This window comes from Chiloscyllium punctatum, chromosome 2 (genome assembly GCF_047496795.1).
Source record: "Chiloscyllium punctatum isolate Juve2018m chromosome 2, sChiPun1.3, whole genome shotgun sequence".
NCBI classification, from domain to species: domain Eukaryota; kingdom Metazoa; phylum Chordata; class Chondrichthyes; order Orectolobiformes; family Hemiscylliidae; genus Chiloscyllium; species Chiloscyllium punctatum.
This window is the reverse complement of record NC_092740.1, coordinates 71130140-71145558: the sequence shown is the minus strand read 5'-3', so window position 1 is coordinate 71145558 and position 15419 is coordinate 71130140. Positions and strand designations below refer to the sequence as shown.

The following is a 15419-nucleotide window of genomic DNA, read 5'->3' as shown; positions in this document are numbered from 1 at the left end:
CAAAAATATTCTCAACTATATTTTAGGATTGAATAGTCTCCATCTAGTGTTCTAACTTAGTCAGTGCCGGGAGTTACTAAGTTCCTACACTTACCAATAGGTGGGGCCCTTTGGTATGAGTTCAGAACGACAGTCAGCAGAAAGAAATCGTTTTAATTCCAAAAGGAGTAGTCTAAGGAAATGTAGAAAGAGACAATCAAGGTCAGGAGGGAAGAAGCAAAACTAGATGGCCGAGTGAGTGACAAAGAATTTTGGTTCAAGTGACAATTCTACACAAAGGGGGTGGAAGGTGTTTTAACTCAATTTTACTGCAGAAAGTAAACATTCCAGAATGAGATGTGAGTGGGAAAAGATTAAAGTGGGGATCAAAAAGCCATCCTGCAGTGAGACCAGCAGTGGACTGACATCACATACAGTAGCGTGATACGAGTGGAAGAGAAAAAGCTGATTGATTAGTAGAACTGGTGAATATTTTTACTTTTAAAAGTAAAAATGAGGTCTTTTGTTTGTGCTTAGGTCTCCAATGTTATTCTTTTCTCTTTTAAAAATAGCTAGTTAAGTATAAGATTGATATTAGTCTATTTCAAAATTTAAGAGATAGCATTATGGTAGAGTATAAAGAGCAAGGAATCTAGAATAATTAACTTATTCGAGGTGATGCAGGCCGGTGATGTGTTGTTGCTGTAGCATGTGGAAGCTGCTGGAGATGAGGGTGATTCAGAGCAAATACATCTGTAGTAAGTGTTGCTGCTCAAGGAACTTTGGATCCAAGATGAGGAGCTGAAGTCTGAGTTATGGACCTGCCATTACCAGGACACTTAGCTCCAGTGTGCAATTATACCCCTCAGACTGAGGAGTTCAAAGTTGATCAGGGAGAAGATGGTGTGACTACAGATGAGGCAGCTGTGGAGACCCAGGGAAAGGCATCTAAGGAGCCTCAGCTCCTGCAATTGTCTAACAGTTACAAGGTCTGTGCAAGCTGTGCAGGGGAGAACAAGGACTGCAGGTAGAATGAGTAAACTGACAATGGCACCTTGGTACAGCATGTCTTTCAAGTAGCTGAAGGAAATAGAAATAAAGTTGGGGTAGGGGACAGTAGAAATAGGGTAATAGATACAGTTCTGTGCAAATGACAGTGGAAGTCCCAAAGGGTGTGCTGCCTACCTGGTGTCAGTATTAAGAACATCTCAGTGCTGGAGAAGAACCTGGAGAGGGAGGAGGTAACAACAACATTGGTAGGACTAGAAAAGGGGTTCTACTGAAAGAATTTGAACAGTTAGGAGCCAAATTAGAAAGCAGAGCCTCCAAGGTAATAATATCTGGATTGCATCCTCAGCTATAGGCAAGGTGGTGTAGGGTCAATAAAATCAGGGAGTTAAAAGCACGCGTCAAAGATAGTTGTGGCTAGAATGAGGTTCAGTTCATGGGGTACTGCCAGCAGAGAAACAGAAATTGCTGGAGAAGCTCAGCAGTTCTGGCAGCAACTGTGCAGAGAAAAACAAAGGTAATGTTTTGAGTCTAATAAGACTTTGTCAGAACTGGGGTAGATGGGTGCTAAGCTAGTAGGATGGGCTTTGTTTAAACCATGGTGGGACCAGTGTGCTAGTGAGTCAAATAACTAGGGCTGTGGAGACGTTTCAAACTAATTTGGTGGGGGGGGGGGGGGGGGGGGGGGGGGGGTGAAGGTTTTGGAAGAGTGGAAATATAAGTTTACAAAGCAATAGAATATGACAGGATTATAGGGCGGCTTTGGATAACCATAGCCAGGTTGAGACAAGAAATGACAGTGATTGAAATATAGAGAAAAAGCAGTCCATGGGTCAAGGGCTTGGAAAATGACAAAACTGGCAACATTAATGGCTATTTCCTTGGAAGTATGTGTTGTTTAGAAGAACATAAATTAATGGTACAAATAGAGGCTAATGGTTATGATCTTACAGCCATTACAGAGACATGGTGGCAAGGAGGTCAAAGCCTGGAATTAAACATTCAGGGATATATGACTTTTCAAAAGCTCAGGCAAAGGGTGGTGGGGTGGCTTTGTTAGTACAGGATACAATAGGTACAATAGCAAGAGATGATCTTAGTTCAGAAGATGTGGAATCCATATGGGTGGAGTTAAGAAGTAACAATGGGTAGAAGACATTGGCAGGAGCATTCTATAAGCCCTATTAGAGGAGCTATTCTGTGGGACAGAGAATAAATCAGGAAATGATGCAATTATGTAAAAAAGGCATCACATTAATCATAGGTGACTTTAATCTTCATGCAGATTCAAAAGGTCGGATTGATTTGTGGAAGAATTAATTGCATGTATTCAGGACAGTTTCCTCGAACAATAGGCTGTGGATCCAACCAAGGAGCAGGCTATTTTAGATTTGGCAATGTGAAATAAGGCAGGTTTACTAAATTAGCTCAGAGTAAAAGATCCCCAGACAATAGTGACCATAATATGGTAGAATTTAGCATTCAGTTTGAGGGGGAGAAATCTGAGTCAGAAACAACTGTACTGAAATAAAATTAAATATGGGGAATTACGAGATAATAAAGGCTGGGCTAGAAGGAGTAAAATGGGAAAAGAGTTTAGCAGCAAAACCATTTGAGGAACAATGGCAGACATTTAAGAAAATAGTTTGTGGCTTACAACAAAGATATATTCCAGTGAGAGAGAAGGTTTCTAAGAAGGAGATAAACTAAGCATGGTTAACTAAGGAAGTTAAGGACTGAAGGGGAAAGAAATACACTCTACGAAAGATTAGTGGTAAGACAAAGGATTGGAGAAGCTTTTTTTAAAATGAATAAATGATGACGGCAAATTTTGAGGCCAAGTTTATGGGTAATAGCAAAAAAGTCAGGAAGAGGTACTTTAAATACATTAAAAAGAAGACAGAGATTAAAGTGAATATAGGTCTGTAAGAGAGTAGGTCTGGGGAATCAATAGTGGGGCATCCTGAAATGGCAGAGAATCTGAATAAATACTTTGCAACAGTTTTCGCAGTAGAAGATACAAATAGCATTCCAAAATTACTGAGTGATTAGAAGGCAAAACAGGGAGTGGAAATACATAGGATAACTATCATTAGAGAAAAAGTGTTAGCAAACTTATAGGGCTAAAGACTGAGTCCCCAGGACCTGAGGGGATGCATTCCAGATATTGAAGGAAGTAGCTACTGATATGGTAGTTACACTGGTAGTAATGTTTCAAGAATCCTTCGATTCTTGAAAAGTCCTGGAAAACTGCCAGTGTAACATTTTATTCAAAAAGGGAGGGAGACAATGTACAGGTGTTAATAGGGTATGGCTTCATGTTTGTTTTCAGGAAAGTGTTTGTGTTTACTTGAATGGATGTAACAGAGCATTTAGAAATACAGAATATGATCAAACAAATTCAGCATGGCCTCATGAAGGAAAAATCATGCCTACAGTCATTACTAGAATATCTTGAGGAAGTAACAGGCAGGACAGTATAGAAGAGGCAGTGGGTGTAATATATTTGAATTCCAGAAGTCATTTGATAAACTACTTAGAAGGTTATAGTCCATGGTGTTGGAGGTAGTATATTGAAATGGATAGAGTATTGGCTAGCTAATAGGAGATAGAGATGTGGGATAAGGAAAGGGAATATACTATACCCAAGTTTATGGATGACACAAAAATAGGTAGGGAAGGCTTTCATGAAAATGACATAAAGAGTTTGTGGAGGAATATAGACAGGTTAAGTGAATTGGCAAAAACCTGGCAGATTTGTATATAATAAAATGTGCGGTTACGCACTTTGGCAGGAAGAATAGAAGAGCTGAATATAAATAGAGGAAGACCGCTGAAAGCTACATGACTGAGGAATTTGGTCGTCCTCCTACGTAAATCAAAAAAAGGCTCCGACACAAGTTCAGCAGGTAATAGGGAAGACAAATTAAATGTTGGCATTTATTTCAAAGAATATGGAATATAAAAATTGGGAAGACATTCAATAACTGTACAAGTGACTAATTAGACCACAGCTAGAATATTACAAATAGTTTTGGTCATCTTAGAGAAGGAAAGATATACCATCATTGGAGGCAGAGACTATTCACAAGGTTATAAAGCCATAGAGTCATTCGTCACAGAAACAGACCCTTCAGTCCAATTCATTCATGCCGAACAGACATCCCAATCTGACCTTGTCCCATTTGCCAGCTTTTGGCCCATACCTTTCTAAACCCTTCCTATTCATACTCACCAAGACGCCTTTTAAATGTTGTAATTATACTCACCTCCACAACTTCCTCTGGCAGCTTGTTCTACACATGCTCCATTTGCATTGTTCCTGGTTTGGAGAGATTTTCTTATGAAGTTGAGTCATTTAGGCCTGTATGCATTGGAGTTTAGAAGAATGAGAGGTGACCTTATTGAAACATATAACATTCTTAGGGGACTTGACAGGATAGGTGCTGAGAGGTTGTTACCACTTATGGGGAAGTTCAAGACCAGACGGCATTGCCTTAGAGTAAGGAGTCACCCAGTTAGGATAGAGATGAGGAAGAATTTCTTCTCTCAGAGGATATTAAATCTGTGGAATTCTTTACTAGAGAGGGCTGTCGAGGTTGAGATTGACAATTTTAATCTGTGAGGGAATCAAGGAATATGGGAATTGAGGATTATCAGATCAGCCATGATCTCATTGAGTAGTGGAGTAGATATTGACCAGTGATAAGGAATTTCCTAAATGGACAATCAGAGTAGTTAGTGAGTGATTAGCGAATGGCCTATGTTTTATTGTTGTAGGTGGGGGCTGGGCAAGCTGGAATTAAGGACTGAGACAAAGGCAGAGGGAGGCAATGCCAGGTAGAATGAGGAAGCAAGGATGGTGCCCTTGCACTGTCTCCTTCCTGGGACCAAGCACCTCCCTGCTACCCCTGCCAGAACATGCCCACCCAGACCCAAGCAATGTAGAGCAAAACACAACAGCTCCTGTCCCTTCAACCTAAGTACAGCAGTCCCACCTTCTGACTCACGCACAGGTTTACCCCCAACATGTCCACAATGCACTCGTCCCTGACCCAAACACAAAAGATTCCCCCATTTTCAACCTGATCACAGCAGTGCTACCCCCTCCCCCACCCCTCCTGATCCAGGCACAGCAACACAACATTCCCGCCACCACCATCACCAAGCCTAGCACCTTGATTCAATCACTGCTATGTAGAGGTGCCTGTGTTAGACTGGGGTGGACAAAGTTAAAAATCACACAACACCAAGTTATAGTCCAATAGGTTTATTTGGATGCACTAGCTTTTGGAGCGCCTGATGAAGGAACAGCTCTCCAAAAGCTAGCGCTTCCAAATAAGCCTGTTGGACTATAACCTGATGTTGTGCGATTTTTAACTTCGATCACTGTTGTCACTAGCTATTAGGGATTGATGTATTCTTCTGTCCCCAGGTTCTTTCTGGAATCAATGAAATTACAACAACATTTCTCCTTTGTACAAAGGAGATTGAAGGGATTATTAAAAGTGGAATGCAGGATTAGCATAGGTTTATATCAGGTAGAGAAAGATAAAGCACTGCCTTTGTCTAGTAGTACATAGACAAGAAGACATAAGTGTAAGGTTTTAGGCATGTGGGAATGTGAGGAAGAACTTTACTTAATGCAGTGAGTGGTAATAACCTGGAACAGAATGCGCATGAATCTGCTGAAACTGAAGTGATCCACAATTTCAAAGAAAAATTGGATGGACTTTGAAGGAAGTAAACCTGTGGGATAGCAGGGGGAAATGGGACTGATTGGATTTCTGTATGGACAGTCAAAATAACTTAATGGGTTGAATGGTCTCCTTCTTTGACAGAAATGAGTATGACTTCTTACAGTAGTGTTATTGGAAATGGTTGATTTGTATCTAATTCTAAATCTGAGTCATAATAAGTTGTGAACATCCCTCTCTTGCCAAGACCTCAGCCTTCAATTTCCCAGCCAATATCCTATTCAGGCCAATGTGCTGCCACACAGTTTGTAATGACAGCTGTTTCAATACTAAAAAAATGTATGTAGTTTGTAATATTATAAAATAAATAGATGTCAGATAATTAATATGGATGGAAAGGATATAGTCTAATATTATAAAATACATATGCAAATGTTTTAGTGTTGGTGGTTTTTGTTTTATTCTATTGTAATAGCCATTTTAGATTACACATTAGGCCAAAGTCAAGAAGACGCATCAAATCTTTGAAAGTATTACCAATATAAACATTAATTGGGCCAACTTTAGCATAAGCATTGGTCTGTAAAAATTGACTGTTATATGAGCAAATAGGCAAGTACCATTTAATCCACATGAGGATGATTGGAGTGGTACTTAGTCCCATAATTTATGACTCATAGGTGAGTATGCCATCACTGACCATAGGCTGATGCTACTACGTTCCAGTTACTTTTAAATATCTCATTCACATATTGAACTCAAGACAAAATGGTACTCACAATTTACCCTTATTTAGTGAATAGATTTTATTTCTCTTTTCATAAGGCTTGAGCCATTTTTCAAGACCATCAATTATTTCTGGAAACAAGTTTTTGAAGCTGTCAGACAGCCTACTGAATTAGATGATTCATTTTGTGCTGAAAGGAAAGAAGCACTTAACAATCACTGTACATTGCTGTGAATATTCTCCAGGCATCTCTGACTGAAATGTGAGTGATAGTCAATCTGGGCCAGACTGTCCCTGCTCCTGGCTGAAGGATGCTGCTGCCTGGAAGCAAACAGACTATATATGGGATAATAGTGAAGTTGAAACAGAATCCATCCAGATTAAATTTAAGAATTAAGGATTCAAATTATTCTTTGAAGTTTCTACATGTAATCATGTCCTCAGCCCAATGTAGTAAATTAAATGAAGAATAAAACCACTCCAACACAAATGCAGTAAGCGGAAGATATATAGTATTACTTTCAGCAGTTGCAGAACATAATCAAAGTGAGTCTTTGAGCACATATTTCAGCTGGAGTGCCAAGATTAATCATTTACAATGGGACTGACTTAGCGTCCAGTCTTCCTGATTGAGTCTCCCTATTTGATGGCATCTAAATGCACTTGGTGCCAGAGTGATGGTTACAGAATAACCTGAAAAATCAGGAAGACTGTCTTGGTTTTGCTTTTCTGTAAACAGGCTAGTGAACTCAACAGAGCTCGGCAAAGACTTTACATTGCCTATTAGTTGATGTCCTGTGGCATTGCACGTGCAGAGTCATTTGAACTGTAGCCTTCAGATAAAGTAGGTTAGATAAGAAGAAAGCAGTGAGCCAGAGTGCACAGGAACAGGCCATTTTTAAAAAAAAATCAATGACTTTTGTGACAGTAAGATCACCAACACTTTTTTAGTCTCTCAAAAATTTTTTATCATCTATCCAGTGTATTCTTCACTCTAATGATCCCTCAAATTTTACTACATTGGATATAAATGCATCTCACAAACGCATTGGAGTGCGTCTATTGTAGGATGACAAGCCATGGTTTGGTTCTGTTTGGTTCTGAAGTTAGAGTCATAGAGTCATACAGATGTACAGCATGGAAACAGACTTCTTGGTCCAACTCGTCCATGTTGACCACATTATCCTAAATTAATCTAGTACCATTTGCCAGCACTTGGCCCATATCCCTCTAAACCCTTCCTATTCCCATCCAGATACCTTTTAAATATTGTAATTGTCCCAGCCTCCATCACATCCTCTGGCAGCTAATTCCATACATATACCACCCTTTGCATGAAAAATTTCCCCCTTAGGTCCCTTTTAAATTTTTTGCCTCTCACCTTAAATCTATGCCCTCTAATTCTGGACTCCCCCACCCCAGAGAAAAGACCTGTCTTTTTACCCTATGCATACCCCTCATGATTTTGTAAACCTGTATAAGGTCACCCCTAAGCCTCCAACGCTTCAGGGAAAATAGCCCCAGCCTATTCAGCGACTCCACATAGCTCAAACCTTCCAACCCTGGCAACATCCTTGTAAATCTTTTCTGAACCTTCTCAAGTTTCCTATAGGAGGGAGACCAGAATTGCACACAATATTCCAAAAGTGGCCTAAGCCCCCTTACAACAATTTAGAAAAAATACTCCAACATTGAGAAAGACACTTTTGCTCTAGTTTTCAGAATAAGATAGCTAGATATATACTTACCCAACAAGTATTTCATTGTTCATATCAAACACAAACTACTAGAAATATCTCTCAAAAACTTTTCACAAGTGCAAATCCCCAATGCCAATGACTCTGTGCAGATGTAAAGCTGCAGTGTAGCAACATTATACAAACCATGTTCCCAAATTACTAATACAGATGCTCTGAGGCAACTTCCAAATCAGACAAAGAACAATGATATTCCCACAAGTGGATATTATTGAATCTCTGTTAGAAGACAGTCTTCACATCAATCTCAGTTACTGCCATGCAAAGCTAATACAGCCAGCTATGTCAGTTGACAACTAGCTGCAACAGCTGAAAAAGATCATCATTAGTGGGAGAACTAAATACTTCCAACAAATCTGAAAGCAAGCATGTTCTTTTTGGTCATTCAGGGAGGAATTTAGTCTCTCTAGGAATGTGATCTTAAAATCCAAAAACAAGTCATAATTCCACAACTTTAGGTGAAGACATGCTAAACCATATGCATACAGGTTCTGTAGGTAAGAGAAAGCCAGGAAATTAGTGCTTGAACATAATTTTAGCCCAGCATAAATACAAACATCGATCATTAATCAAGTTATGTGTAACATGTCAATTCTATCAACTTCAAAAATAAAGAGAGTCTCTTCTTGCATACAAGATTCCTTTGGAGTCATGGTACAAAATTGATGCAATTCCAAAGACACTATTATATTCTAGTAACCAATCACTTCATTAAATTTTCTTTTGTATGACAAATTAAATATCCCACTTGTACCAAATTAGTTGACACATTGAACACTGTATAGGTGGTGGATAGAGGCTGCATCGGAGATTTAGCAGGATGCTGCCTGGACTGGAGGACATGTCTTGTGAAGAAAGGTTGAGAGAGCTAGGGCTTTTCTCATTAGAGTGAAGAAGGATGAGATGTGACTTGATAGAGGTGTATGAGCTGATGAGAGCCATAGACAGAGTGAATAGCGAGAGACTTTTTCCCAGGGCAGAAATGGCTATCACAAGAGGGCGTAATTTTAAGGTGATTGGAGGAAGGTTTAGGAGAGATGTCAGAGGTGAATTCTTTACACAGAGAGTGGTGGGTGTGTGGAATGCACTGCCAGCGATGGTAGTAGAGTCAGATACATTAAGGACACTTAAGCAACGCTTGGGTAGGCACATGTATGATAGTAAAATGAAGGGTATGTAGGTTAATTTGATCTTAGAGTAGGGTAAGCGGTCGACACAACATCACGGGCTGAAGGCCCTGGACTGTGCTGTACAGTTCTATGTTCTATATAAAATAGAGATTATAGACTGGTAAGGCTGACATCAGAGTAGGGAAAATGCTAGTGTCCGTTATAAACATTTAATTCTAGAGCATTTGGAGAACAGTGACAGGATTGGGGTTGGGGTAGGACCTTTAGTCTTGAGAAGAGGAAATATTTCTTCATGCAGAGAATGCTGAGCCTGTAGAATTCTCTGTCACAAAAAGTATTCAAGGCCAAATATCTAATATTTTCAAGAAGTAGTTAGAGATAATTCTTAGGGCTAAAGGGATCAAAGGGTATGGGGAGAAAGTGGGAACTGGTTATTGAGTTACATGCTCAGCCATGATTGTATTGATAGATGAAGCAGGCTTGAAGGGCTAAATGGCCTACACCTGCTCCTACTTTGCAATTTTCTCTGTTTCTATGACCTAGACTTGGCTGAAAGGGCTGGTAGCTCAGCATTCCTGGTTATATAGTAGTCAGACAAGATGGAGACGGAGTTTCATAATATTGATCAAAAAAAGCTTGTATTCCAATCTGGTGAGTGGCTTGTTGGCTTTTAAGGACTTTTCCCATCTCAAAGTCCATCTCCATAGCAACAAAAATCACTAGGATCTTGTATCTAGATAGAAATGCTGACTAACTATCCTTCAGACTCCCAAACCTTATATACTAAAACTCAATTGACAATTAAATTGTAACTGTTTACAAAACTTGATATTCTTATCACCTTCCTGTGACTTTAAAAAATAACAATCTATCCGTTGTGAGCACAGGTGCCCCTAACGCCATATAACCTTGTATGTTCTTCATCATAAAACAATTTAGTCTTCTCTTTAATTTTTAACGACCATACTATTCAGGTTTATTGTGTTTCAATAATTCAGTATAGACCACATGATACTCCCTCCTGATTTTTATTTCTAGATTTTACCCTAAGTTCAAAGCACAGTCCCAAAACATAGCCATCTTATAATATCTTGTGACTGTAACATTGGGTTTAGCTTGATAAGCTGTGGTGAACAAAAATATAGTGTCATGCTCCCTGTGACCCACAAAGTTTGAGCTTCATTTATACAGATGTGTACTGACAATCCTAGTAAAATTATGTTAGTCCAGTCCTATATATTTTGACCAACGATACTGGTTAGAATCTTTTGTAAGGATGGAGCTAAGATGACATTTATAAAATCTTTGATCCTTGCAGTCTCTTAAGGATAATTTCCACCCTTTGCTGCCTTACAATACTTCCTGTCTTGTGAATAATCCTGTAAATACTTTCTTTTCTGATTACCTGAGTAGCTTTGTGCTGTTATGTACAAGCTCCTACATTAATTTAAAATGCAATCTATTTGACCACCTTTACTGAAAGCAGTACTGATATGCAAATATGCAAAAGTGTGGTTATAACTCAATGTAGTTCATCTACTAAATAATGAAACAAATGAAGAGAGTACCATAGAGAAAACCTTTAACCTGAAATAATTCTGATATTACATTTTCTTTAAATAGCTTAAAACTAAAATGTGATCTGTGCTAATGCTGTGCTTTGACCCTAGTTTCCTGTTTTAATAATAGCATCAAATAGGAACAGAATAAAAACAACAACTCGCATTTATATAGCACCTCAAACATTGTAAAACATCCAGTGTTTATCACAGGCGTGTTATCAAAAACATTGACACCAGATCACTTAAGGAGATATTAGGGCAGATGAGAGACAGATTTTAAGGAGCATCTTAAATAAGGAAAAAGAAAGACAGAGAAGTGGGGGGGCTTAGGAAGGTAATTCCAGGCAGCTATGATTGCCAACTGTGGACCAGCTAAAATTAGAGATACCCTGTACTGAAGAGGGTGAAATTTGAGGAGATGAGAGACATCTGTGAATTATAGGACTTGAGGCAATTACTGAGATAGAGATAAACAAGGTCATGAAGGATTTGAAAACAAGCATGAGAATTTTAAAATTGGGCTGTTTCCAGACTGGAGGGAGTGTAACTAGTCAGCAGGATCTAGTGTGAGTTTGTATGCAGGCAGCAGATCTTTGGGTGAACTTGTGTTTATAAATGGTGGAAGGTCAGAAGCAGAAGGTCAGGAGAACATTGGAATAGTTAAAATATTAACCTATATTTATAGTAGTGTTTCTTCTAAAGAACATTACAGCTAATGAAGTACATTTGGATGGAAATGGCTTTTATGATGTGAGAAAGTATCAGCCAAATTCTGCACAGCAAAGTACCACAAACAGCAATGTGATCTGTGTTGCTGATGTTGGTATATGAGAACTCAACATTAGTTGGATCACTGAGACTGCAATTGCCTGTATGGATTAATCCTCGTTCAGAAACCTATGGGAGTAACAGATTCTTTGTCATCCAATATAAATGGGGTTCGTGTTAAAATGTGAATGGGCTTCAGTGATATCTCTACTGATATAGGAATCAAATGTGTAGAAAGTCAATCAGCATCTGTGCATTTGTGTGACAATCATTTTTATACATTACCTTTTATAGTAGTCAGAAGTCACATGACACCAGGATATAGTCCAACAAGTTTAGTTGAAATCACAAGCTTTCAGAGCACTGCTCCTTTATCAGGTGAACACTTCACTATATCTAGTGTATCTATCACTGTGGAATTTAATTGTTCTGAAAATTGAAACTTGTTATCTTCTTCTTAGCTCCAAGGTAACCAAACAGGATAGTAGTCCAGACACACAAACCAAACCCAGTGCACCATGGAAAGAAAATGGTCCCCAAGGGTAGGAATTAACATTAGAAATCAAATCGTATTTGAAATTACCAATTGTTCTCTTAAATAGTCACCAAATCACTTAAATGATTTGAAAGCATTACTTCTGATATTTTGTGACTTTGAATTGTATTTGGCACAATAGCAGTTTCTTGTTTCAAATTTTCAGGATGAATGCCTTCTTTAAGAGAAATAATATTGAATTCTTGTATACATACTTTTCCATTTAGATCCTTTATAGACAAACCTAGGGGCAAAACAAGTTGGGAGGTAGAATGGGGGGAGGGAGTGAAGCAGTGGATGGGAGACAGATGTGGGAGAGGATTTATAGTCCTTGGATTTCTGACCTCAACCCAGCTATTTTTGACTTTAATGGAGGTTGAAAGGTGACAAGTGTCCAAGATATTGTGAAACTTGAAAGGGTTCAGAAAAGATTTACAAGGATATTGCCAGCGTCGGAGGCTGAGGGGTGACCTTATAGAGGTTTACAAAATTATGAGGGGCATGGATAGGATAAATGGGCAAAGTCTCCCTGGGATGGGGGAGTCCAGAAGTAGACGGCATAGGTTTAGGGTGAGAGGGGAAAGATATAAAAGAGACCTAAAGGGCAACTTTTTCATGCAGAGGGTGGTACATGTATGGAATGAGCTGCCAGAGGATGTGGTGGAGGCTGGAACAATTGCAACATTTAAGAGGCATTTGGATGGGTATATGAATAGGAAGGGTTTGGAGGGATATGGGCCGGGCGCTGGCATGTGGGATTAGATTGGGTTGAGATATCTGGTCTACAAGGACGGGTTGGACCAAAGGGTCTGTTTCCATGCTGTACATCTCTATGACTCTATGTTAGAAAGTGGCAGATCAATACATGGCATATGATGGTGAGGTTGTGAGCTTCATTGTTTGTCAACCTATTGAATTTTTCTGATGTTGGCCTGCTCTCTTCAGGCTTGAGAAACCTGGGAGCTAGACTGAGGTGAAAATCTGGTTGATACTTGCAATGAGTGCTTTTACACCTCCCTGCTAGATTCAGCATCTGCCTGAGAAACCCTTGGGCTCATGTATCCTGATCCTAATGAAGATCCCCACAAATCCTCTTACACTCACTTACCAAAACCTCTGATTTTACCCTAAGGCCTCTGAATCCTTTCCACTGAGACCTTTAACCATTTCCAAGTCTCTGATTCCTCTGAAAGCCTTTGAATCCCTCCCAAGGGCTCTTTCCTTCCACAAAGTATCCAACATTTCTTCTCAATCTCAAATGCCCCTTGAGGCCCCTACATTCCTCCATCTCATCGCTGATATCTGATTGGTCAAATAAGGTAATGGTTCTGAAAGTGTTAATGTTGGAAACAGCATTAAGCTCCATGCAGTTTGATGATGTCATAAGAACTAGGGTAAGCAAAACATTTTAGCATCACAAGATGACAGACCATTATTCTAGGTGCCCATCATAGAACATAGAACAATACAGGGCAGAACAGGCCTTTCGGCCCTCGATGTTGCACCAACCTGTGAACTAATCTAAGCCCATACCCCTACACAATCCCATTATCATCCATGTGCTTATCCAAGGATAGTTTAAATCTCCCTAATGTGGCTGTGTTAACTACATTGGCAGGCACGCCCTTACCGCTCTGAGAGGTAATAGTCTTTATAACAACGCTTAACCTACGAATGCAAATTGCTTTCATGCAATAAACTACATCTTATTTAAAACAAGAGCTTCTTCTCATTGAGAAGCTCATTAGTTATGGCGCAATGGTAGTGTCCCTAACCTGGATCAGGAGGCCTGGTTGAAGTCCCATCTGCTCCAGCGGTGTGTAATAACATCTCTGAACAAGTTGAATTAGAAAAATAGAAAAATACTCTCTGGTGGATTTCCACTGCTACCATAAACCAAGTTGGCCCTTAGACCCAGTCAAGAAAAGGGGAGGATAACACCAAACTGACCAACCACAAGTGGTACTGGCTAGCAACTACACTTAACATACTTAACATACAACTTAATCTACCCCCAACACCCACAGCTCTGATACCCCACCCTAAGATCAGCCTGGTGTCCCCAGTACAGACGTATCTGCCCCCATAGCTAACACAGAGCAGTTTTGCCTCCACAGCTGTAGAGGATATCTCGATGTATAGTTTTAGCACAACTTGCTGACTCACTGGTTCCAGATTGGACTTGCAAGTAAAATTCCAGTTTATCATATCCTCTTCTCCCCTTTCCCCAAAAAACAAAATACTCCAAGTCTTTTGGCTCGATCTGACTCATTTCCAATCTTTTATACCAAGAAAAGCATTAGCATGCAAATTGCCAGAGTTGCTAACATACCGAATGCACCTCTCAATAATTAGAGTTAATTATTTAATCGCATACTGAATTTTTGTTTGCAGCGGATTATACATTTCTCCAAGTGAACGCAACAAATCACCAAAGTTCCCTCATCCTAAACGACGGACTCCTTCTGGAGGAAGCGATAATGAGTCCGGTCAGCCTGGGAGACGAAGGTAAGATTTTGTTATATTTTTAAAGTTGATTCCATTGCAGCTTTGACCAATGCCTGACACCCCCAAATTCTAGAGCCCACACTACAGTCCCAAATCCTCCTAGCCCCTGTTTGGACACATCCAAAAAGCGAGTTACCTGAAATCACCTCGCCTCTTGTATTTCTGGGTCAGTTCAAGAACATGCTGCTTCTCCCCAAAACCTATCTGATATGTAACACAATACTCTAAAACAGTAGAACAAAACAATGGTCATGATGTATTTCAGAAAATAAATGCAAATTCATGAAGGTAGCCCAGGTTAGCAAAATGTTGTGAATCTGGGGGTGTACTTGTATTTTGAAGCATAGAATGAGAAAAAGAGTGTGGATTAGGTAACATTGCATTCCGCTCCTTGTAAGGATCATGGTGAACAGCAGCTTTCTGAAGACTAGTTTAGTCACATTGACATTAGCAGTAGCTTGGGAACAGCTGTACATGTAACTCCATGTTTTCATACTGACCAATGATGAGAAAAAGAGAATAAATTATAGAAAAAGGAGGAAAATCTTCTAGGAAAAATAATCTTCTTGGGAACATGATGTTTTAAAACAATTACAGTGTTTATCCAATAATTATTTACAAAATAATAAATTTTATTGTTAGCTGTGCCAACCCAAGAATTTTGTATGTCATTTTGTTCCGTGGCTTCCCTCTTCCTAGTACGCACATGCACTAAAACTTGGCAGCCTTCACAGAAACATGCCAATAG

The 15419-nt window shown here is 39.4% G+C and overlaps 1 protein-coding gene across 3 annotated transcripts in view; it reads left to right on the top strand.

Moving 5' to 3' along the window:
• epb41l4a (erythrocyte membrane protein band 4.1 like 4A) overlaps positions 1-15419 on the top strand; it is a 338117-nt gene that overhangs the window by 264373 nt on the left and 58325 nt on the right. For 2 of the 3 annotated variants that reach the window (XM_072583685.1, XM_072583687.1), the window contains 2 exons: positions 12090-12170; positions 14558-14671. In XM_072583685.1, coding sequence (XP_072439786.1) covers positions 12090-12170; positions 14558-14671 — 195 coding nt within the window. The remainder of the gene's footprint in view (positions 1-12089; positions 12171-14557; positions 14672-15419) is intronic. The other variant, XM_072583689.1, reaches the window with a different exon arrangement.